The sequence below is a fragment of the Prunus mume genome, linkage group LG2 (genome assembly GCF_029339155.1).
Source record: "Prunus mume cultivar Tortuosa linkage group LG2, ASM2933915v1, whole genome shotgun sequence".
Lineage (NCBI taxonomy): Eukaryota > Viridiplantae > Streptophyta > Magnoliopsida > Rosales > Rosaceae > Prunus > Prunus mume.
Genome location: NC_142699.1, coordinates 28,852,989 through 28,875,465, shown reverse-complemented (window position 1 = coordinate 28,875,465; position 22,477 = coordinate 28,852,989). Strand labels below are relative to the sequence as shown.

At 40.1% G+C, this 22,477-nt stretch overlaps 2 protein-coding genes and 1 long non-coding RNA gene across 6 annotated transcripts; 1 reads left to right on the top strand and 2 right to left on the bottom strand.

Moving 5' to 3' along the window:
- Positions 1-100: 100 nt before the first annotated feature.
- Positions 101-2,343, bottom strand: LOC103323925 (peroxygenase). Its single transcript, XM_008225948.2, has 6 exons — positions 2,113-2,343; positions 1,484-1,633; positions 1,296-1,381; positions 715-809; positions 493-618; positions 101-393 (listed from the first exon to the last, which is right to left on the bottom strand). Exons 1-6 carry the CDS (start codon positions 2,219-2,221, stop codon positions 240-242), a joined length of 720 nt encoding a protein of 239 aa, XP_008224170.2. The 5' UTR covers positions 2,222-2,343; the 3' UTR covers positions 101-239.
- Positions 2,344-3,358: 1,015 nt separating this feature from the next.
- On the top strand, positions 3,359-5,108 carry LOC103323924 (uncharacterized). 2 transcript variants are annotated; one of them, XR_016123876.1, is made up of 3 exons: positions 3,610-3,736; positions 3,851-3,957; positions 4,584-5,108. It is a non-coding gene; the product is annotated as an uncharacterized LOC103323924 (long non-coding RNA). The 2 variants fall into 2 exon arrangements; XR_016123875.1 differs by having other exon boundaries at positions 3,359-3,736; positions 3,851-5,108.
- On the bottom strand, positions 5,071-9,410 carry LOC103323923 (putative disease resistance protein At1g50180). 3 transcript variants are annotated; one of them, XM_089045314.1, is made up of 3 exons: positions 8,176-9,410; positions 6,042-7,793; positions 5,071-5,348 (listed from the first exon to the last, which is right to left on the bottom strand). In XM_089045314.1, exons 1-2 carry the CDS (start codon positions 9,233-9,235, stop codon positions 6,049-6,051), a joined length of 2,805 nt encoding a protein of 934 aa, XP_088901440.1. In that variant the 5' UTR covers positions 9,236-9,410; the 3' UTR covers positions 5,071-5,348; positions 6,042-6,048. The 3 variants fall into 3 exon arrangements, with proteins under 3 accessions (XP_088901440.1, XP_088901441.1, XP_088901442.1); XM_089045315.1 differs by having other exon boundaries at positions 5,071-5,344; XM_089045316.1 differs by having other exon boundaries at positions 5,071-5,338.
- Between the last annotated feature and the right edge of the window lie 13,067 nt (positions 9,411-22,477).

Sequence of the window (22,477 nt, the reverse complement as noted above, 5' to 3'; positions counted from 1 at the left end):
GGCCAAAATTAGGAAGGGGTTGGAGTGAAACTCACACACACGGATACCATGGAGTTTGAACTCAGGACCACTTAATAAACACACCAAAGACCTGAGCAAATCCAACGAACACATTGAAGGGCCATCCTTCAATTTATTAACGTTCCTAACGTCTCAACATAAACTAAGATACATACATATACATCATATCTTTTGGTGCATATAGCTTCCACTGCAAGTAGTACATTTTGTTCTAGGCTCTAGCCCATCTTAGCCATACCAGCTGCATTAATCTTAGCACAATACTCGAATAAGCTTCCGTCAAAGCAGCGCCTAACAGCTTCTTTAGACAGAAGACCATCCTCATCTCTGGCAAGAACATACAGAAGTCCCCATTCCAGTTTACTAGCGATCCTGCAAAAATCACGCTCAAAGCGATGGCAAAGTGAAGAACCAAAGCTAGTTGACATGGAAATTTTAAGTGAAATGCATTAGGGACCTGAAAAAGGTTACCATCCAAAGAAGTCGAATGCAACTCTGTTCCCCTCGGTCATGTCCCAAAGCTCTCCCAGGGTGAACTTGTCTGGCAAAGTATTGGCATACTTGCTAAACATGTTCTCAATGCTGACTGGGCTAAACCTGCAAAATGATTTCAGATGAGTCCTAATGATTCATTTCGACCCATCACAACATCAAAGATTGTTACGGTTTATTGTTTAATTTATATTTACATACCTTCCTTCTGTGTCATATGTTCCAGAATCACTACCGTGCTTTGATTTGTGAATGTTGTAAATGTATATGGGAAAGAAAGGAGAAGGAATCCACCCCTGTGAAAAATTGGAAATTCGAGAATTACAAATGCAACTTCATTATGTCCTACATTTACACTCACATTTATCAGACTTTAACACACACCAACTTCCACATAACGTGGTCAGCTAAACGAGAAATCGCATTAGCTAACTAAGCACACAAGAAACCGCATTAACTAAGCACATGATATAGCAGTTAATATGTACTTCTTCCATCAGTTATAGCCAACTTTAATTAACATGAACATCATGTAGCATGTAGTCCAGAATGTGATATCTCTAACAACACTCTGCTTAGTATCTAAAGGATTGAGAGAAATTACTGTTTGTTACTAATCGCCAAGTGGTGTTAATAATCCAAATGTAATAGTAATTTACTGGTGAATTAGTGACATATACCGTGAAACCGAAATTTTCTTAGGATGCTTATTACTAATTAATTAACTACCATTTAAATTCAACCACAGTGGTATAAAGTGTAGCAAACAATATACAACTTACGGGCAGAGTAGCATAACTCAGAGCCCCATTGATAAAAACAGACATAACAACGGCAGCGATGAGATTGAAACCAACGGCTCGCAATCCTGATTACAGGGAAAAGAACAAAGTACATGAGAACCTAATAAATTCAGTACAAAGGGTGCTTGTTGAGGTTGAACAAATAAGTTGAAGCCATGAAGATTTACCAGTAAAAGTTTCCCAAGGGTAGACGATCCCATTGTCGTCCTGGTCGAAAAAAGCTACATGCTGCTGAAGAACACTCATGTTGCGGTGCTGATGGCCCAGTGTTCCTGTTGGATGGTTTGTGTCCGGAGCAACCAATGCTCTTGGCATGTCTGAAATTGGGATATTTTCAAACAAAATACAAAATATATTAGTGCACTTGAACATGTTATAGTTGCCATTAATTTGTCAAGGAATGTTTCAACTTCAATTAGGTAGCTCGGCTTCCATTGGGGAGTTGCTCAATCTAGAGGTAGAAACTAAAATCAATCTTGTTACTTTGAATTTTAGTTTAAAGAAATTTTCATTATGTAGATTTATCTCACGGAATGGATGAGGTTCACTAAGGGGAAAAGAAAAACAGTGTCATAGACCACATGATTTGATTCATATAATTCTAGACTATGTGTCAAATTATTATAGTGCCCCATGATAAATTAATCCTTCCGTTAAAAACAAACTTGCCAAATAGATATCACTTGGAATTTTCTTGAAGATCATGTTAGAGAATAGTGGAAGAAGAAGAAACAACCCTAATGTTTATACAGAGAGAGAGAGAGAGAGAGAGAGAGAGAGAAATGAATGAACTCACATGGCTTAGGAAGTTTGGTTTCCAAGTCACCCCTGACCTTCCTCTCAATAGTGACAGGGGCATATGGAGCTTCTGTTGCCAATGCTTCACCCTCCATCACAGCAGCCATGATATATGAATATTGAATTTTTTTCTTCTTCTGTCTCTATGGCATATGGAGGCACAGAGGAGACTGGCTAGCTCAACTTTGCTTTTATAAAGAGCTGGTGGAGGAAGGGGAGAGAGAGAGAGAGAGAGAGAAGCAAAGGAAAATGAGAAAGTCTTGAGTATCTTGCGTGAGAGAGAGAGAGAGAGAGAGAGAGCAAAGGCAAATGAGAAAGTCTTGAGTATCTTGCGTGGCAAGTGATGCAAACAACACCTGATTTTGAAGGGCAAGTTGTGGCTAAATGTGAGAAGGCCATGCAGATCTTGTTTGATAGGTATCTTACACTTGGCCACCCTCCTTGTGCTGTATTGTCTGCGATTATTTTATGGTCTGCTTGACTTTCAGCTACCAAACTCACACAAATAATAGGTATTTTTTTAAAGAAATATCACCTCAGTTTATACCTCGATTTTAATTTGTCACCTTAAAAAAAAATTTAAGAGAAATGTCATCTTAATTTTTCAAAATTCATAATTTGTCATTTGACTTTAACATCATTCAATTTTCCATCTATTTTAAAGTATTTTAGTTTTCCATTTTCAAGGAGGAAAAAGATCTCTCTCCCTTTCTCTCCCACCCGCCCCCAAAACACATCGCATAGGACCCCTCTCCCCCCACTTCTCTCTCTCTCTCTCTCTCTCTCTCTCTCTCTCCATCCACAAATTTTCAATATGCAAATGAAAAAAATACCAAAAAGGTAAAAAAGAAGAAAAAGGTGAACTCGGTCTGGGTGGGCCGAGGGAATTTGTGTGTGGAGGGTAAGCGTTCCATGGTAGAGAGAGCAGGAAGGGGAAGAGGGAAGAGGGAAGGGGGAATGGAGAAAGGGGATGTGAAAAGGGAATGGATTTCAAGGTGGGCGAGGTTGGTTGGAACCGCTGATGGCGCACATGGGATGGGGGGAAAGTGAGATTTTTTTAAAAAAAAATACAATTTTTTAATAATGAATTTTCCATATTTAAAATACTCTTGAAAATGAAAAGACTAAAATACCTTCTAAAATGGATGGAAAATTGGACGGTGTAAGTCAGATGACAAATCATGGAATTTGAAAAATTAAGGTGACATTTCTATTAAATTTTTCTTTAAGGTGACAAATTGAAATTGAGGTATAAGTTTAGGTGACATTTCTACAAAAATAATTAGGACTAAATTTTGCCCCTATAGGTTTGGGGGCATTATCAAAATGGGCAACAGGATTTCAATTTCATAAATTTGCACCTCAACGTTTTAAGATTTGTTCAATTTACACATTCGGTCAATTTAACTGTATGGTATTATCTTAAGTTGATGATGTGGAAAGTGAGGGACCCACCTTTGTGTTGATGAGTCAATAAAAACAATAAAAATTCCTTAAAATAATAAAACACTAATATTCGGGGACCTCCTTACTTGTCCCCAATTTTAACCCGAAATCGGAACCCGGTATGACGGGGATTTTTGTCATCACTAGTTGAGGTTCATCAATGGCAGTTCCTGGTGGTGGGTTCTGCCTTATTATTTTCTCCTTCTTTTTTTCTCCAAGTTAATCTCCATCGGATGATAGCGGTGGTGGTTTGATTTCTCATCTCTATCTTTTATTTTCTGAACCCACAGGATTTTCCCAACTCGATTATAAATATTCCAGTTGAGATCAGGAAAGCAAAAGAATCAAAACCGTGCAACAACGCCTGAGCTTCAGAGCTTGTATTTGATTTCTTTAGGTATGCTTTCAACTTCCCATCAATGTTCTAATCCCTTTTGATTTTTGGGTTTTTTTTACTTTCATCTCATATACTGTTGAAAGTTTGGGTTTTTTTCTGTTTACAATTGCATTGTCGATTACAGTTTTTCTGATGTCGTGATATCATCTTATTCATCGATCTCATCGTCTTTGCATTTTTGCTACCTGATTTTGATTTCTGAAACCCTAATTTTTTCAAATTTCTCAAAATTCTTGGTTCCCAAACACCCTCCTGACATCATTTTCATCTTCTTTTCGGCTCTGTTGATGTTTCAAATTGCTGGTCGTAGTTTTCTGGGTGTTACTTAATTTTCGAGTACTTATATTTATACAAATTTATAAATAAACCCAATCCTAGACATGTATTTATAAAAAAACCCAAGCACTATTTAAACATAGAAACACACCCAAAATCAACCCCAAAGTCAACTTTTTGAGTGTGTTTATAAATGAGTTTTGAGTGTGTGTAATGATGAGTTTTGGGTGTGTTTATATGTTTAAATAGTGCTTGGGTTTTTTTATAATTTCAACCCTCATTTTGGGTGTTTTAGTGAAACTCCCTTATATTTATTCGAAGACCATATTAATCGTTGCTAAGTTGTGCAGTATCTGGTGGCCATACTATTTCGGTTTTCAATAAAAGGAAAAATCGGAGTATAGCCGCGCGGACATACTATTTCTTTTAAAATTATTAAAATACATTCACAAAGGGTCTTGCCCTTTAAGTTTATGGGGTGGTGAAATTGCACAAACACCAGAGGAATGATTCCTTGCACGTTCCTACTTTCCATCATCGTTAGATTATAGAACAAGAGGGAGACCCAGAAAGCAATTTAGTCCCATCTCTTTGAACAATCCCAAAATTCAGAGCCATTCACTTCATGGTCCTAAACACCAACGACTGAAGAAGCTCTCAGAAGAGAGAAGAAGCGGAAAATAGAAAGGTTCAGTATATGTTTTTGCTCAGGCCGTTGGTTCAGTATATGTTTTTGCTCAGACAAAAGAAGTCTCAGTTTAAATGTTTGATTTCAGTTTGAGTAATCAGAGCTTGTATTGTTAATTTACCCCTATGACCAATCCCTACTACTCCAGATAAATGAAAATGGAAATTCACCCTTGTGTTCCATGCCATATTACTGAAAATTCATAATTGAAAGCAGACACGAAAGAGGAATACAAATACAAGGTTTCATCAAGGAAATTTTAGTATAATACGATCATTTCAGTTGTGTAATATAAATGTACTGTTGGACAACATCTTTGCTCCTCTTGATTTCACAGAGCATTTCTTGACCACATCTCCAGGAACATGCTCCCTCTGCTGCAGAGCTTCGACATACATTCTCAATATCAGTTCCAACCTGCAGCTAGCTACCATAACACAAATTCAGCAGTTTACTTGTCAAAACGTGCATTCCAAAATGAATATATATAGTAGTAATATCGTACCACATTTTGAAAATAAAAACACTCATTTCAATCTAGTACTCTTGTACGTAATAGTTTATCCAGTATGCCAAAAAAGAGAGTATATATAGACTGGAGCTTTCTAATTGTTGTTCGCGTAGCAATGGAAAGATTCTCCATTTCAAAGATTCTGAAATGCACATAAATATTCAACGTACTCTTACTTGATTGACTTCAAAAGGAACATCTAAATCTAACGGTCATGTATTTTAAGATTTTGGAATGCGATAGAATTATCATATTAAAGTTTATAAGTAATAAAATAAGGAAATTTAACCTGTTGGCTTTTACATTAAAGTTTCTCACTCACAACTCACAAGCACAATCAAAAAAGCAATCAAAATGGACAAAGAAAACAAATCAAATATTATTATAAGATATTTGGCCTCAAAGTCAGGAATTTTAAGCTTCTCACTCACAACACAAGTCACAAGCACAAGCAAAAAGCAATAAAAATGGACAAAGAAAACAAGGGAGCCCATATTCTGTTGGCTTTTCTACTTTAATATTCTCTCTCTGCTTCATTTTATAACTAATCAACACAAACCAAACCACCCATTTCGCTTTAAAATTAAACAATTAAAGGAAAGAAATTACCTTGCCATCATTGCATCAGTGATGGTTCTCCAATTACAAGGGAAGGTACATGTTGAATTTTATAGAAATCCTCTCCATCTTCCTCAATCCGACGGTGGAGTTCTCTACGCATCCCTCTTATGGTTAATTCCCTGAGATTAGTAAGATATCTCAGCCCATCTGGAAGTGTCGTCAATTTCCAGCAATATTTAATTTTCAATCGACAGAGACGAGGCATGGATCCTTCCTCTATTCTCCACTCTGTTATTCCGTACACACCCCAAACATCAAGAAATTCAAGAGAAGGAAAGCCTCCTTTAGAGAAAACCAGTATCTTTGTATTCTCCTCGAAAGCTTCTTGAAAAAGCTTCAAAATTGTTAGGTTTGGCAGCTTCCCTAGTATTCCCATTTGGTCCTCCTTGAGACCACAACTCCACAATACTAACTTGGTGAGGTTTGGATAGTTGTGGAGCTCTTTCGGTAATTCTGCAATTGGCCCTTTCAGCATCAATTTGTATATACCCCGACAGCTTGATACTATTTGCATAGCTTGCTCTGCACTGCTATTCGTTCCAGAATTGTTCCTAAAATTTAGAGACCGGATACGGTTAAGCGTACTGCCTGTAGATTTTAAGATTTCCTCCAGATTTTGCAAAGAGCTTGACAGTCTTATTCTCAGTTTTCTAAGATTGGTTAATCTACCAACATCTTTCAAATCACAATACTCACTTGAAAAGTTATATAAGGTCTGTAGATGGCCAAGAGTAGACAGCTCCAGCTTAGCCTTTGCTCTGTACACCTGAGGTAAATATAAATGTCTTAATTGTTTCATCTTCTTTATCACATTTGGGATGACCACATTGTCATTCCAAACACGACAATCAAGAGTTTGCAAGCATACTAAATTACCTAGGGATGGCGGAAAATTTTTTATATCAGTCCACTTCACACTTAGAAACCTTAAGTGTACCATATTTCCAATTTCACTTGGCAACTCAACTTCTACTTCATAAAGATCTTCCACCTTCAAAACTCTAAGCACTTTGAAATCCATCAATGGACAAAGTAATCCTTTTTCACTTTTTGGAATCCATTCTTCTAGGCCAAAGAATAATAGAGACCTTACGTGCCCATTTGTTTCATCTCTTGAAGAAACCAACCTATCTGCCTTCTCATCCACGTAAATTGCAAGTCTTCGAATTTTCCCCAATTGTTCTGCCTCGGCTGCCACAGAAGAAGTATTTTCTTGCATTTGGAGGAAGCTTTCCTCATTTGCCTTAAACAAACACATGTCTCGTACAAGATCATGGATTCGACAACCTTTAATTGTTCCTGTTGAACCACTTGTTCCCACTTGAACCAAACACCTTTCCACCAACTCACTTAAGCAATCACGTGCTATATCCTCCATTGTTTCCCTCGAACCATGTCTTTGTTGTCTCAAGGAGATAAGACCTTCTGCCACCCATAACTTAGTCAATTCGCTCACCAAAAACTCAGAGTCTTCAGGATAATGACCTAAATATAAAAAACATGGTTTTAAGTAATACGGTAGGTCATCATAACTCAATGCCAACACTCTTGATACACCTTCATATTCTTCTTCTTGTCTGATGCCTCTGCTTATGTATTCATGAACATTCTCTAACACTCTCTCCCATTCTCTAATGGAGTTTTTTCTGGCTAAAACTCCGGCAAGCACAGTGATGGCTAATGGCAAACCTTTACAATATTGAAGCATCTTCCTTCCTAAGTCTCTATACATTCCCAAGTCTGAAAAAATAGGAAAGAAAAAAAAAATAAATATGAACTTGTAGTGTGAGCAATCGTAGTGGATATTCCTTGCTCGAATGATTTAAAATTAAAATTGTGAAATCCTGAAATTTACTAATATTCTTTATCTTATTATAAGTTTGGATTTTATAATACATGCCAAATGGAAAACATTTAAAAATTAAATCTGCACCAACTCATAAAACGTATGGGATATTGTTGGATTGAAGAGGAGGCTGGGAGAAAATTTTGAATTAGCTAAAATTATCCTGATTATTATTTGCAATTGCATAAGATAAACTACCTAACAAATGTGTGACCAAGTTATGAAATTGCCGATTTCAGGTATTGCTAAAAGAAAATATCAAGGGTGAGAAAATACCGATTTCAGCCCTTGCAGATATTGCTTTCTTCACTAGTAGTTCCCAACTCTCATTCTCATTGAGTGGCTGGAGTTTGTAGAGAAAAACATTTATATTTGGGAGCGAAGCTACTGCTTGATTCCGTGTAGTAAGCAGTATTGTGCTCTCTGTTTCCACGTTTGGAAATGCAACCTTCAAAAGATTCCATGTCTCGATACTCCAAATGTCATCAAGAATCACCAAACATCTCATTTCTTTCATGACAAGAAAAAGCTTCTTTGCTATTTCATCATAAGTCATTTCCTTAATTTCTTGTTTCTGTTCCTTGGTAGCAGAAATCAGTTTAAACAGAATTCCTTCCCAAACATTTCTTACTTGACACCGTTGAGATACACAGACCCAAGCAAAACTATGAAAATGCTGCCTTACTTTTTTGTGATGATAAAGCTGTCTTGCAAGGGTGGTCTTCCCTAAACCGCCCATCCCACAAATAGATATAACTTGATGACGATTTTCATCTTTCACTAAATTCGTTACCAATCCTTCTACGTTGTTCTCTAGCCCAACAACATCACGTTCAACAGCATGAGAATAACTTCGCCTGAGTAGTCCTTGCCTCTCATGCAATTGCAAGGAAGATTCACCACCACTACCGTCTCTGTCCGTTGTTAGCTCCTTTATGTTATACTTCTGCAAACTTGACCTCAAATCAGAAATTCTGGTGGTGATATTCTCAATTTCGGTCCCAATCCTGTGAACATCAACCCCTTCCTTGAATATGCAGGCAAATCTTTTGAGAACATTCTTGAGGCCTCTTTTCTTCTCGGAAACCACTTTCAAGCCGTAAGTTTGGATGACATCCTCCAAATCATAAGCAGCATCTCTAATCTTGGCAACCCAAATACGGACTGTTTCATCTTGTCCTTGTCTTGCATCTGCATCTTTGAGGAAGCCCTGCATCAATTGTAGCTCAGTTTGTGCAGCTTCAACTTGACGGCTGACTCCAGACAAGAACTTGGCTTCCTGAATGGTGAAGTCTCTGACACTTTCGAGCACAACGGAAACAACTGCCTCAGCCATTCTCTCCACTGTTTACTCTCTCTTTGCCAAAACGAAAACAAGTAAACCAGATCTAGTTTTTAGATTGATTGATGAGAATATCTCTTTGTCGGCAGAGCAATTTCTTTCTGTCCATGTCTGAAGTCCAATTCCACCCAACAAAAAGTAGTAAATTGAATGCAAGTTGTATAATTGAAGAAAAAGAAAATGAAAACCTTATCTTAAGCTGATGTGATGACCTGGATCGTTGTAGCTGGATGCCCCATTTTTTATATTTTTTATTTTAAAGATAACCTCCACAGTACCCCCAAAAAAAAAAAAAATCTTCAACAAACGCAGGGCCACCTCTATGTAGGGCATAATTGTGATACTCCACGAGCAGCCCCATCTGCATATCTAAAAGTAGCATGAACTGGTGCGCTGCAAATCTTTTAAGCAATGCGATAATGTCCTCCACAATACAGTCAATAAAAAAGTTGTGTCAGCAAACAAATATTTACAAAGTTGTGTAAGCAACTAACAAATATTTACATTATCGTTTACACAACTAACATCATATACTTGACTACCCAATATCACTACTACATTTTACTATTTGCGCGACGAAGATAAATTCGTCGCTCAAAATTCACTCATGCGACGGAAAAACAAATTCGTAGCGCAAAACTACAAAATCTTGCGTGACGAAATATTTGGTCGCTCAAAGATACTTAGCACGACAAACAAATGAATCGTCGCGCAAAATTCACTCATGCGACGGAAAAACAAATTCAGAGCAAAACTACAAAATCTTGCGTGATGAAATATTTGGTTGCGCAAAGATACTTAGTACGACAAACAAACGATTCGTCGCGCAAAGTGAGGAAGAAAAACCCGGGTTAATTTTTTTTGGCGCCAAGCATTAGTGTATCTATTTGAAAATATGATCAACATCTTGTGCAATCTATTTGCTTGTGTTTGGTCATTTTGTTTCAGAAAATGAGCGGTGATCGGAAATAAAAACAGGATCAAAGAAGAACGAGCATCAGCTCTAAAGAATCATAACTTTGTTAAGAACAGACAAAAGACAACTAAAATGGATGTTCATTATCTTTGTTGATATCAAGCCTCTCTCTTGCAAAAATATACAAATGGTCTACTCTTTAGAACTGTGATTAAACCTACATGGAGGATCAGAAAAGTGTGTCATGCGATATTCCCTGCATTTGGAATGAGGAAGACGGGGTATAGCCGTCTCGGCTATACTATTTTTTAGGAAAACACCGAGTATAGTCGATCGGTTGTCTTATTTTAAAAAAATAAATAATAAGCACGATAGCCGTCCGCTATACTATTTCTTTTAGAAAATTAGGAAGGCTACACGTTTTTGTAAAAAAAAATTTAAAAAACCAAGTTCAGCCGATCGGCTATACTATTTCTCTTTTAAAAAATTAAAAAACAATGTATAGCCGTCCGGCTATACGATATCGTTTAAAAAAATTTTAAAACCTAGTGTAGCCGCCCGGCTGTACTATTTCTTCTTAAAAATTAAAAATAGAGTATAGCCGTGCGGCCATACTATTTATTTATTTATTTTTTTTAAAAGGAAAAAACCGTGTATAACCGATCGGCTATACTATTTCATTTTTTGAAAAATGCTTAATATCACAAAACGTCCCTAATGTTTACGAAACTATTAGATTGCATCTTTTTGTGTCATTCGTGGTCAAAGTTTGTATTGTTGATGAAGCTCAGGTCATTGGTTCAGTATATGTTTTTGCTCAGACAAAAGAAGTCTCAATTTAAATGTTTGATTTCAGTTTGAGTTATCAGAGCCTGTATTGTTGATTTACCCCTATGACCAATCCTTACTACTCCAGATAAATGAAAATGGAAATTCACGTTCTCTGTCGATCTCAAGACTCTCTCTCGCAAAAATATACAAATGGTCTGTACTCTTTAACTCTGCAATTAGGCATACATGGTAGGGTCATGAAAGTGTGTCATGCCAAATTCCATACATTTGAAATGAAGAACAATGTACTTTATTATAATTACACTTCTGTTTCTTATTTATTTAGGCGATCAGTTTATCAGTTAGGATTGGTTTTCCAGACTAATTCTCTCTCTGTGGCTTGACCTTTGTAGATAAAGCTCAGGCCATTGGTGTTATCCCTCGTTATATGTAACTACAAGTATCTGTTCATTCCAATTAGTGTGAACTCGGGATATAAAAGTTTGTGATATGTTTTCCTCAGACAAAAGAAGTCTCAGTTTAAATGTCTGATTTCCGATTGAGTTTTTGGAGCTTGTTTGATTGATTTACTCCTATGATCAATCCTTACTCCAAAAGAATGATGCAATTCCTTAATGTTAGGAAAGAATGTATGTTCATCCTTTTATTTTTCTGGAGCATTTAGTGGTCATTGGGTGATTTGACATTGGATTTTATCTACAGAGGAACACCAAGATGTTTCTCCACCCCTTGTTGCAAGAATTCCAAAATCTTGTGTCACAAGTGTATTGATGCCATCAATATCTGTAGCTGAAGGTTTAGTTACATAATCATATGCTTAGTGACAATACAAATCTCATTTCTATCTATCATATTAGGGAGAAAAATATGTCCTTCAGTATGGTTTAGCTTCCAGTTTTGACATTTGAATCTCTTTTGGCAGGAGAAACGAAGGACGAAATGGAAGAGAAGGTGTTTGCCCGCTTTGCGCTTACTCCTGTGATGGAAGGACAAAGTTCCCACCGCTTGAGAACCATAGACTGGTCAACAAGTCAGCTTTCTTTGGTGTGCGAAGCGTACACCGCTAGTAATAAAAATTCTAGCAGACTTAGTTTGGAATGGATAACTTGCCCTGGGTTATCGATTTCTGCAAACAAACGATTGTGAATTTGGGTGAGGAATATCTCCAAGTAAGTTCTTTTCTTGCCTCGCATCGGTGAGGACTTTAACAATTTATCTCAAGATAAAGAGGTTGTTCAAGCAAGATGGTTGATGGGATTTAAATTGTTTTTAGCGTAATCGCTTTTACAAAACTATAACAATAAATACTCATGCTAGAGAGATGAAGATACAGTTGAAACTCCATTTCTGAGATGGAAGGTTCTGCTCTGGCCGGACTGGAAATGCCCGGCCGGACCGAGACGCTGGCCGGACTGGGAATGTCCGGGGATCGACCGCTGACAACTCGATTGCTAAGCTTCAACTATAAATCGATACCAAAGGTTGATTCGGCAGAGCTTCAATGTACCTTAAGCTTTTGTGAAGCTTACGAGTGGGCGTAATCTGCGCTTCTTTAGTCTGTAGGGCGTATGGTCGTTTCGAGGACTTCAGCTAGAGACTGTAAAATTTGTTGAGGTTTTCATGTTTGGGAAAAGCTCAAGCTCTACCTGTCTTGGTTTTTTGCTAAACCAAATTTGTAACGAGAGAAATCTCGTTTTGAATGACTTATTTTCTAAGTCTGAACCTTGGGAATTCTAATCTAAAGCTGGTTTTCAATTGGAATTCAAGTGACCTTCTGGTTGATTTAGAGTTGTTTGTTTATGGCTCAATGAGCTTTGGTTGCTTCAGTGTTTTGAAGGTTTTTTGAGATCAAGTGATCATTTTGAGTTTTTGTTTTTGATTGATGTTTTGGTTGTCCCTTACCCTGTTCACTCCTTCTTGTATTTATAGTAAACTGTTTCTTCTCTGGAGTAGGGTGATTGTGTTTATTTATTGGGCGGCAAAGATAGGCTCTCAAAATAGGCAATCACTTCCCTGATTTTCTTGAAAAGGAACCTAATCTCTTTCCCAATTTCAACTGCCCCTTGTGATATTTTACCCGTGATGGTTAGTTTGATTCCTTTTCTGGACAGCTCCCTGCTTTCCTGCTTATCCCTCTCTGAGATTGTAACTTGCTTATCTCCTTGGGAGAATTACCTTCTCTGTAAAGACAAGAAAAATCTCTGAATATACATATATAAGAGGGATTTGATCTTCTTTCTGTAATCAACTTGATGTCATGAACCCTTCAATCACTTCTTCTATGACAATGCCATTGCTGACTTTTCTTTATCCCAGAGGTTGCCATTGCTGACTTTCTTTGTCCCAGAGGTTGCCATTGCTGACTTTCTTTATCCCAGTAGATGTCACGTGGGATTGTTCCTATTTCTGACTCCCTCTTCCTATTTTGGGCCTGTGAGGCCCAAATCAGCTTTGTTTGCTCGATGAGCCTTGGCCGACTCTTCGGTTTTTTGGGCTTCCATCTTTTACTGGTGTGTCAATTTTTGGCCCAAATAATGCGTTTCTTAAGTCTGAATCGCTTTTGGAACGGTTTGCACTTAAATGACATGGCCATTAAATTGGCGCTGGTAAATTCCCCCGTTAACGGAAAATAGAAGTACAACAAAGGGACAAACTCAAAGTAAATCTAAAACAAGGGTAATTTTGAAAGGAATCAAAAGATTTTTAGTGTAATCTTGTGTCTATCCTGTGGTCTGCTTTGTACACCTGCGAATCCCATATCCTTGGATAAAACTTTTTAACCATTTGCCATTGATTGGGGCCGTATGAATTTCTCCATCCCTATCCTCGCAACCTGTATGCCCCCATTCCGAGGATCTGATTGATTATGAAAGGGCCTTCCCATGTAGGCGACCATTTTCCATAACCACCACATGGGTTCCGAGGGGTAATCGCTTTCCGCTATCTCCCTTCTTCAAAACTCTTGTTCCTGACTCTCTTGTTGTAGGCCATTGATACACTGTTTTCCCGCCAGAGTTTGTTGAGAGTGCCACCGCTGCATCCAATCCCTCCAGCCTAAAAGGCATGGCTCGGGAGTAGTTTTCTCCTACTAAGTCATGTTGGTGAGCAATTCTGAGGGACTGAACAGCTATCTCCATAGGTAGAATTGCATCATGACCGTAGGTTAACGATAGGAGTCATGCCACGCTTCTCTTTTGAAGTTCTATATGCCCACAGAGTTTCGACCTTCTCATGCCATTGTTTCGGATTCTTCTCAAGCATTTTCCTGATAATGTTGATGATCACTTTGTTGCTTGATTCCGCCTGTCCATTGGCTTGGGCATAATAAGGAGTGGATTGGAGCAGTCGATTTGAATGCCTCTGCCATGTCCAAAGATTTCTCCGGATATGAAGGAGGATCCTCTATCGCTGTGATTGATTCTGGGATGCCAAATCTTTGGATAATCTGCTCTTCTATGAAAATGATGATCTCTTGAGATGTAGTAGATTTAACAACCTTGGCTTCCACCCACTTAGTGAAATAGTCTGTGGCAACAATGATAAAGCAGTCTCTGGTGGATAGATCTTACCAATGAGATCCATTGCCCATCCTCTAAAGGGTCATGGTTTTACCACTGGATTCATGGGAACTGATGGAGCCACTGGATGGGCCGTGTCTTTGACAAGATTCACACCCCTTGGAATAGTTAATGCAATCTTTCATCATGGTTGGCCAGAAGTAGCCATATCTCCTAATTAACCAGCACATTTTTCTCCCACCTTGATGCGCTCCACAGATTCCTTCATGGGTTTCCCCCATAACTTTCATGTATTCTTTCTTTCCGAGGCACCTTAAAAGCACCTCATCCTTGCTCTTTCGGACCAAATCTTCATTCCACATAAGGTAGTTTAAAGCCATGATTCTGACTCTCTTCTCGGAGGGCAAAGTTGGATATCGTAGATAGGTCATGATAGGATTTCTCCAATCATCTTCAGTGATTGTGGCAGAGTTGACATCTATCTCCATCCCCCTGGCCAGAACAGATGGTAGGCTTTTCTTTCCTATCCTAATGATTCTTTGTACACAGTCTTCGGGCATTTGTACGCTGTTGCCACCTGGGCCAATTCATTGGCTGCAAAATTTTCTTCCCTTGGGATATGTTCCAAGTGGCTTCTCTGAATTCGCAGAAGATTCCTAGCTGCCACCAAGTAGACAGCCAAAGAAGGGCTTAGGCACTTGTATTCCCGAATTTGTTTTAAAACCAGCATGGAATCTCCCAGAATTTCCACAGATTGATTCCTAGTTCTACCAGTATTTCTAAGCCAATGATTAAGGCCTCATATTCCTTTGTTGGTGCATTGGAAATCCAATTGGAAAGAGTAGCGTGTCCGATTCCAAGTGGTTCTTCCAATACAATTCCACCTTACGAAGTTATATCGTTTTGATCCATCAAAGTATAACTTCCAAGGTGCAAGATGAACTGAGTAGATAGGATTGTTGAGGCAGGTGTGAGCTCTGGTTAATAGATCTGCATTTGCTATGTCTAAGGAGTCCATATTTTCAATCTCCTCTCCGGGATGATCTGCTAGGAAGTCTGCCACAGCTTGTCCTTTGACGGCTTTCGAGGAACATATCTGAAGGCAAATTCTGTCAAGGCCAAGGTCCATTTTCCAATTCTGCCTCTTAGCATTGGTCTTGTTAGCATGTATTTGATCAGATCTGTTTTGGCAATGATATAGATGGTGTATGGCAGCATGTAATGTCTGAGCTTTACAGCGGTGAAGTACAAGGCTAGGCAAAGTCTTTCAATTGCAGAATATTTTCTTTCCACTTCTGTCAGAGTTCTCGCTTAGGTAATAAACCGCCTGTTCCTTTCCTTCCTTGTTATCCTGAACCAATAAACTTCCAATGGATACTTCTGATGCAGATATATAGAGCTTGAGTGGTCTGCCTCTCCTTGGTGGGGACAGAACTGGTGGATTTGAGAGGTAATGCTTGATTTCCTCAAAAGCTTGTTGGTGCTGTTCTTCCCACTTAAAGGTTTGTTCCTGTTTTAATCTTAACAAAGAAGAGAAAGGCTGGATCTTTCCTGCAGAATTGGATATAAATCTCCTCAAAAAATTAATTTTTCCTAAGAGACTTTGCAATTCCTTCTTGTTCCTAGGTGGCAAAGCTTCTATGATGGATCTTGCTTTGTTTTTGTCGATCTCTATGCCTCTTTGGTGGACCAAGAATCCTAGGAAATTTCCCGCTTGAACTCCAAAAACGCACTTCTTTGGGTTCATTTTCGCTTATGTTGCCTCATTCTTAGGAATGCTCTTCTTAGATCTGTCATGTGGTTTCCCTCCTCTGTGATTTAATCACAACATCATCAATATAAACTTCCAGGGAATGTCCAATCATATCGTGGAAAATGTAATTCATTGCCCTTTGATAGGTAGCCCCGATTTCAAGCCAAAAGGCATTACAGTGTATTCAAAAGCACCTATATGCCCTGGACACATGAAGGTCAGTCTTGTGGATATCTTCTTCGCCATCGTGATCTGATTGTAACCTGCGTTGCCATCCATAAAAGATAGCATCCGTTGTGGGCAGCTCCATCTACTAGCATGTCCGCCATTGACATAGGTACTCATCCTTGGGAGAGGCTTCATTCAGGTTTCGTAATCCACGCAGATTCTCGATCGCCAGCTTTTCCTTTTAGAACTGTACAATATTAGCTAGCCAATCAGCATAGATGGCAGTTCGATGAATCCCGCTTGAGCAGCCTTTCTATTTCTTCTTTGACTTTAGTTCATGTGTCCATGGACATCCTTCTTCCGCCTCGCTTGACCGAAGGTATCTCTTTGATTGGCAGCTTGTGTTCTACCACCCTGTCTAACTCGGCATCTCATGATAATGCCAAGCAAAACAATCTTTGAACTCTTGTAGAAGTGCAACGAGTTCATTCTTAAGTGGCTCTTTCAATAGTGCGCTGATAAAGGTAGGCCTTGGATCCTCCCCTATTCCTAAGTTTATTTCCTGCAAAGGATCTTCTACCGGCAGAGAGTCATCCAGGGTGGTGCAAAATCTAGCACTTCCTCCCGTAGTTCCTCTTCCTCCTCGGCTTTCCGTGCTTTCATGAGTGAATTCTCGCCATATTGATGGCTGAATTCTGCGCAAAAAACTTTCTTTCCTCCCAGATATCAACAATCTTTTTGTAATGGACCGGATTGTTGCAGCTCGATCCTTTTCTTGTTGATTGGGACTAGACATTAGTGCTATGGAAATTTAGAACAAAAGGTCTGTTCCAATCCTCCAAGGAATTGGTTAGACCTTCTTCAATGAGCCTCGGGCCGTGACACCATGGGGGCGGCCGTTCTGGTTGACTCCAAAGAAGGTGAAAGGACCAAGGTCATCATGATAATACCTTGCCTCACAACACATGGCGAAGGTAGAAATGGCCGTGGATCGCCTCTATTATCTCCATGTAGCTTCTTCATTCCATAAAGCTAACTGTTGATGAAGAGTGGAAGGAACACATAGACTCTGGTGAATCCAGTCTCTGCCAAGCAATGCATTGTAAGTGGTAGAGGTAGTATCTACCACAAAGAATGCAACCTTCAGCTTCTTGCTTCCTACTAAGACATCCACATCTAGGATCCCAAGGGTTTTGGTGATGCCTCCTGCGAAATTGGTGACGGTCAGGCGGGTTGGAATTAAATCCTTTTACTGTTCGCCCATTTTGCTCAGATTCTGTGAGGTAGAAGGTTGATGGCTGCACCTCCATCTACCATAGTTTTGGGAATAGGAACACCCCCAAAGTTTGCTGTTATAAACAAGGGTCTGAGGTGGTTTGCCATTTCTTTGGTTGGTTTGGAGAAGCAAAGCTGATCTGTAGCCAACTTGTGGGTTGTTCCTTCATCCTGGGACTGCTCGTTTGCTGCTCGGCATTTCTTCCGCTTCGCCAACCTGCATTCAAAACTTTCTTGGGAAAATACGTCTCGCCCGAGTGCTCTTGTCCTTCTACGCCTGAACTTTTCCGGCGAATGAACACCATATTGATGCCTAGGCCACGTAACAAGTCCTCCACTGCACCAAGGCCTCCGCATCCACCTCCGTCATAATCCATCTGTTCTCCATCATACTCCTTCGTCCATTCTCCTAGTTCTTCTGCTCCGAGGAGCGCATTCTGGTCATCTATAGATGGTTCATAATCCAGCGCTCCTCTTCATATTCTCAACCAGTCTCCTTGCCTTCTCCGAATAGGATCGGTTTTTTCTCCTGGTCGGGAGTTTTAAGTAGATTTTCTGAGGCGGAGGTAGAATGGATAGAAGGTTTCTTTGAGGATTCTGCTTTTTTCAACTTCTGTGGTTGAGAGATTGCTTGTTCTGTCTGGGAAATATTTCTGCCCTTTCCTTTTTTTTGGCCTATGGAAGCACACATGCGTTTTTCGTTATTGAGGAATGTGCAGATCGTCTCGAACCTCCTCCTTTGGGTTCTTGTCGGCTCCATTGTTGGTCTCGCCACTTTTCCGATGAATACCACTCGCTTCAATGATGGCCGCCAAAGGTTTATCACCGGGCACTCTTATTGATTTTTCTTCCTTGGTGCTTAGTCATTCTTCTTTGGATTGACAGGCCTAGGGTAGTTTCTCCGGCCTTATCACGGTGCATGGTTCCAATCCATCAAAAACACTTGAGTGGGCGATCTGCTTTTCCAGGGATTACCTCCACGACCTCACACTTGCACTGTTGCAGAGCACTATTCCAGCTGAAATGGTTGCTTTTGGTCTTTCCATAGTCTCCTTTGAAACTATTCCGCTTCTCTGAGTCGGCATCTATATTTTGTCCTTCTTTCGCTGCCAATTTAGGTTGACCATATTAACTTGTGGCGGGGGAAAAGGATCTGTGGTGACGGATGAAGGTTTTTCTGCTAGCTGCCTTCCTGCTGTTATCCCTTCCTGTATAACATCTCTGAAAACAACACAACTATTGGTAGAATGATTCCAAGAATTGTGCCATCTGCAATACTGTGTGCCCTTGAGTTCTTCGGTTTGGGCATTCTGTGAGGCGTCTCTATTGCTTCTGTAGCAACATTTCATCAAACAAAGCATCTACTTTGGTCAGATCGAAAGAATATACTTTGTTCTGCATGGGTTTGTTTGGAACGAACCCTCCTGTGAATGGTGGCGGCTTTTGATCCCTTTGAGGCTTTGTAAGGGTTTTACAACTGATGGGATGCTTTAATTTTGCCATTTCCGCAATCGCAACCTCTCTCTTCCGATTCCTCTGCATCTTCTTCTGACTCCACTTCAATCATATGTATTGAGGAAGAAGGGGATTTGTAATACGTGCCTTTGGAAGAGTTTCTCGCCTCTCGAGCAATTCCTGCACTTGGCCGCTTATCTCGCGTTCGCGATCTCCAAACAACATCCCATCAAATCTTTTCCTCAAAGAAATTTTGAGGGCAGCCTGAGCCATTTGGATGAAGTGTCTTTCTTCGATGGGGATTCGGCACTTCATTTTGAGCTTCCTGAACCTGTTTATAAAGTCTTGGGCAGGTTCATCTTCACTCTGTTTGAGAGCGGCAAGGTCACTGATGGTGACTTCTGGCTGAATCCTGTAATAGTAGTCATGGAAGACGCTCTCCATTTGCTCCCAAGTCTGAATAGAATTTGCTGGCAGGTTAGTGTACCAAGTGAAAGCTTGTCCAGAGAGAGAGTTCCCAAAAAGTCTTAGCTTTAACAGTGGGTTATTCTCTATGGCTATGCATTGGGTGGAAAATCTGCCTACGTGCTCAACTGATGAAGCATGAGGATCCTCTCCGTTGAATAAAGTGAAGTTTGGTACTTTAAAACCTGGGACAAGGGTATCTGATCGATGTAAGGTGGATATGGCTTCTATAGGTGGGCCTTTCCCTCCCCGCTTCGTGCTCCATCATTTCCCTGATCATCCTCTGCAATGCCCCCACGTCATTTAGAGCATTAACGGGAGGAGGTTTTGTCCTGCTGCTGAGCAAATCGCTCGGCATTACGAGCAAATCGTGGTTCTGCCTATATGGTCTAGGCAAAACTTCTTCCCTGTCCTCCCGCTCTTCCAGCTGGTGGTTCCTCTTTGCCCCACTGCTTCTGCGTTATTAGCATAAGGATAGTTTCTCCCCTCTGCCTCTCCTTCCTCTTGCAGGTGGAGGGAATGGATTAGGTCCATCCTTCCGGGCCTGTAGGAGTAATATTGCTTGTCTGCAGAATTTCCATAGGGAGATCTGTGAGGCCGCTGGCAACAAGCCGAGGTTCTCCGATTTCGCGGACTTGTCTGCACAGAGCTCGGCCGCATCGGGCCACACGTTCTTCTGGACAGAAAACCACTTCCTATGTCCGGCCCGGATTTCTCCCGTTACGTATCCGGCCACCGTGCACCGAGAGGATTCTCTTGATATGGCCATGCCAATCACGGTGGGGACCATAGGGAAGGTCTAGTTCTTTGACCACCTCGCCGGGATTGGGAATTACGGCCATGGCGCCTCCCGATCCTTCCTGAATTGCTGTTGACCTGCCATTGCATCATGGATGTCATATTATTTAGGGTATCTTGGCTCCTTTGTGTTGTGACCTCTTGTCGTAATACGATTCCTCAGATGTCGAGTTCATCCTTCGAGCCGCCCCGGACCTCTGCCCATGTGCTTGCCATGTCTTGAATGCCGGCATCACTTTCTTCCGATTCCACCTTCCCGAGGGCCACTTGGTTTATTTTCATGTCGTGGTGTGGGTTCTGGCTAGAGCTTCCAGTATTCATGGACTGTAAAGAACTCAATGAGAAAATGTATACTTGAGAAGTCCCATGGCGTGCCAAATTGTTTGCCCGCTTTGCGTTTACTCTGTGATGGAAGGGCAAAGTTCCCTAACGCCTTGAGAACCATAGACTGGTCAACAAGTCGCTTTCTTTGGTGTGCGAGCGTGCCATCGCTAGTAATAAAAATTCTAGCAGACTTTAGTTTGGAATGGATAACTTGCGCCTAAGTTACTGATTTCTAAACAAACGATTGTGAATTTGGGTGAGGAATATCTCCCAAGTAAGTTCTTTTCTTGCCTCGATGGTGAGGACTTTAACAATTTATCTCAAGATAAAGAGGTTGTTCTGCCAGATGGTTGATGGGATTTAAATCGCTTTTTAGCGTAATCGCTTTTACAAAACTATAACAATAAATACTCATGCTAGAGATGAAGATCTGATTGGAACTCCATTTCATCGAGATGGAAGGTTACGCTGCTCGGACTGCAAATGCCCGGCTGGACTATAGACGCTTGGGTCGGGAATGTCTGGCCGGACCGGACCGTTGACAACTCGATTGCTAAGCTTCAACTATAAATCGATACCAAAGGTTGATTCTGGCAGAGCTTCAATGTACCTTAAGCTTTTGTGAAGCTTCGAGGTGAATCGCGCTTCTTCACTGTAAGGGCGTATGGTCGCTTTCGAGGACTTGATGGGCTAGAGATCAGACCGTAAAATTTGTTGAGGTTTTCATGTTTGGGAAAAGCTCAAGCTCTACCTGTCTTGGTTTTTTGCTAAACCAAATTTGTAAAGAGAAATCTCGTTTTGAATGACTTATTTTTAAGTCTGAACCTTGGGAATTCTAATCTAAAGCTGGTTTTCACTTGGAATTCAAGTGACCTTCTGGTTGATTTAGAGTTGTTTGTTTGTGGCTCAATGAGCTTTGGTTGCTTCAGTGTTTTGAAGGTTTTTTGAGATCAAGTGATCATTTTGAGTTTTTGTTTTTGATTGATGTTTTGGTTGTCCCTTACCCTGTTCACTCCTTCTTGTATTTATAGTAAACTGTTTCTTCTCTGGAGTAGGGTGATTGTGTTTATTTATTGGGCGGCAAAGATAGGCTCTCAAAATAGGCAATCACTTCCCTGATTTTCTTGAAAAAGAACCTAATCTCTTTCCCAATTTCAACTGCCCCTTGTGATATTTTACCCGTGATGGTTAGTTTGATTCCTTTTCCGACAGCTCGCTTTCGCTTATCCTCTCTGAGATTGTAACTTGCTTATCTCCTTGGGAGAATTACCTTCTCTGTAAAGACAGAAGAAAAATCTCTGAATATACATATATAAGAGGGATTTGATCTTCAGTTTTTTCAGAATCAACTTGATGTCATGAACCCTTCAATCACTTCTTCTATGACACGCCATTGCTCGACTTTTCTTTATCTCAGAGGTTGTCATTGCTGACTTTCTTTATCCCAGAGGTTGCCATTGCTGACTTTCTTTATCCCGAGATGTCACGTGGGATTGTTCCTATTTCTGGACTCCTCTTCCTATTTTTGGGCTGTGAGGCCCAAATCACTTTGTTTGCTCATGAGCCTTAATGACTCTTCGGTTTTTGGGCTTCCATCTTTTCACTGGGTGTGTCAATTTTTGGCTCAAACAGAAGGTAAACAAAATATTAGAGCCAGGTAAATCCCTATGCCATGTGCTTTCTTATCAAGTCCTGTTAATTTCTCGTTCGTTCTGTATGGTATTTCTTGCAATCAGGCTTTGTGCTTTAGACTTATCTATAGCTGATCCCGT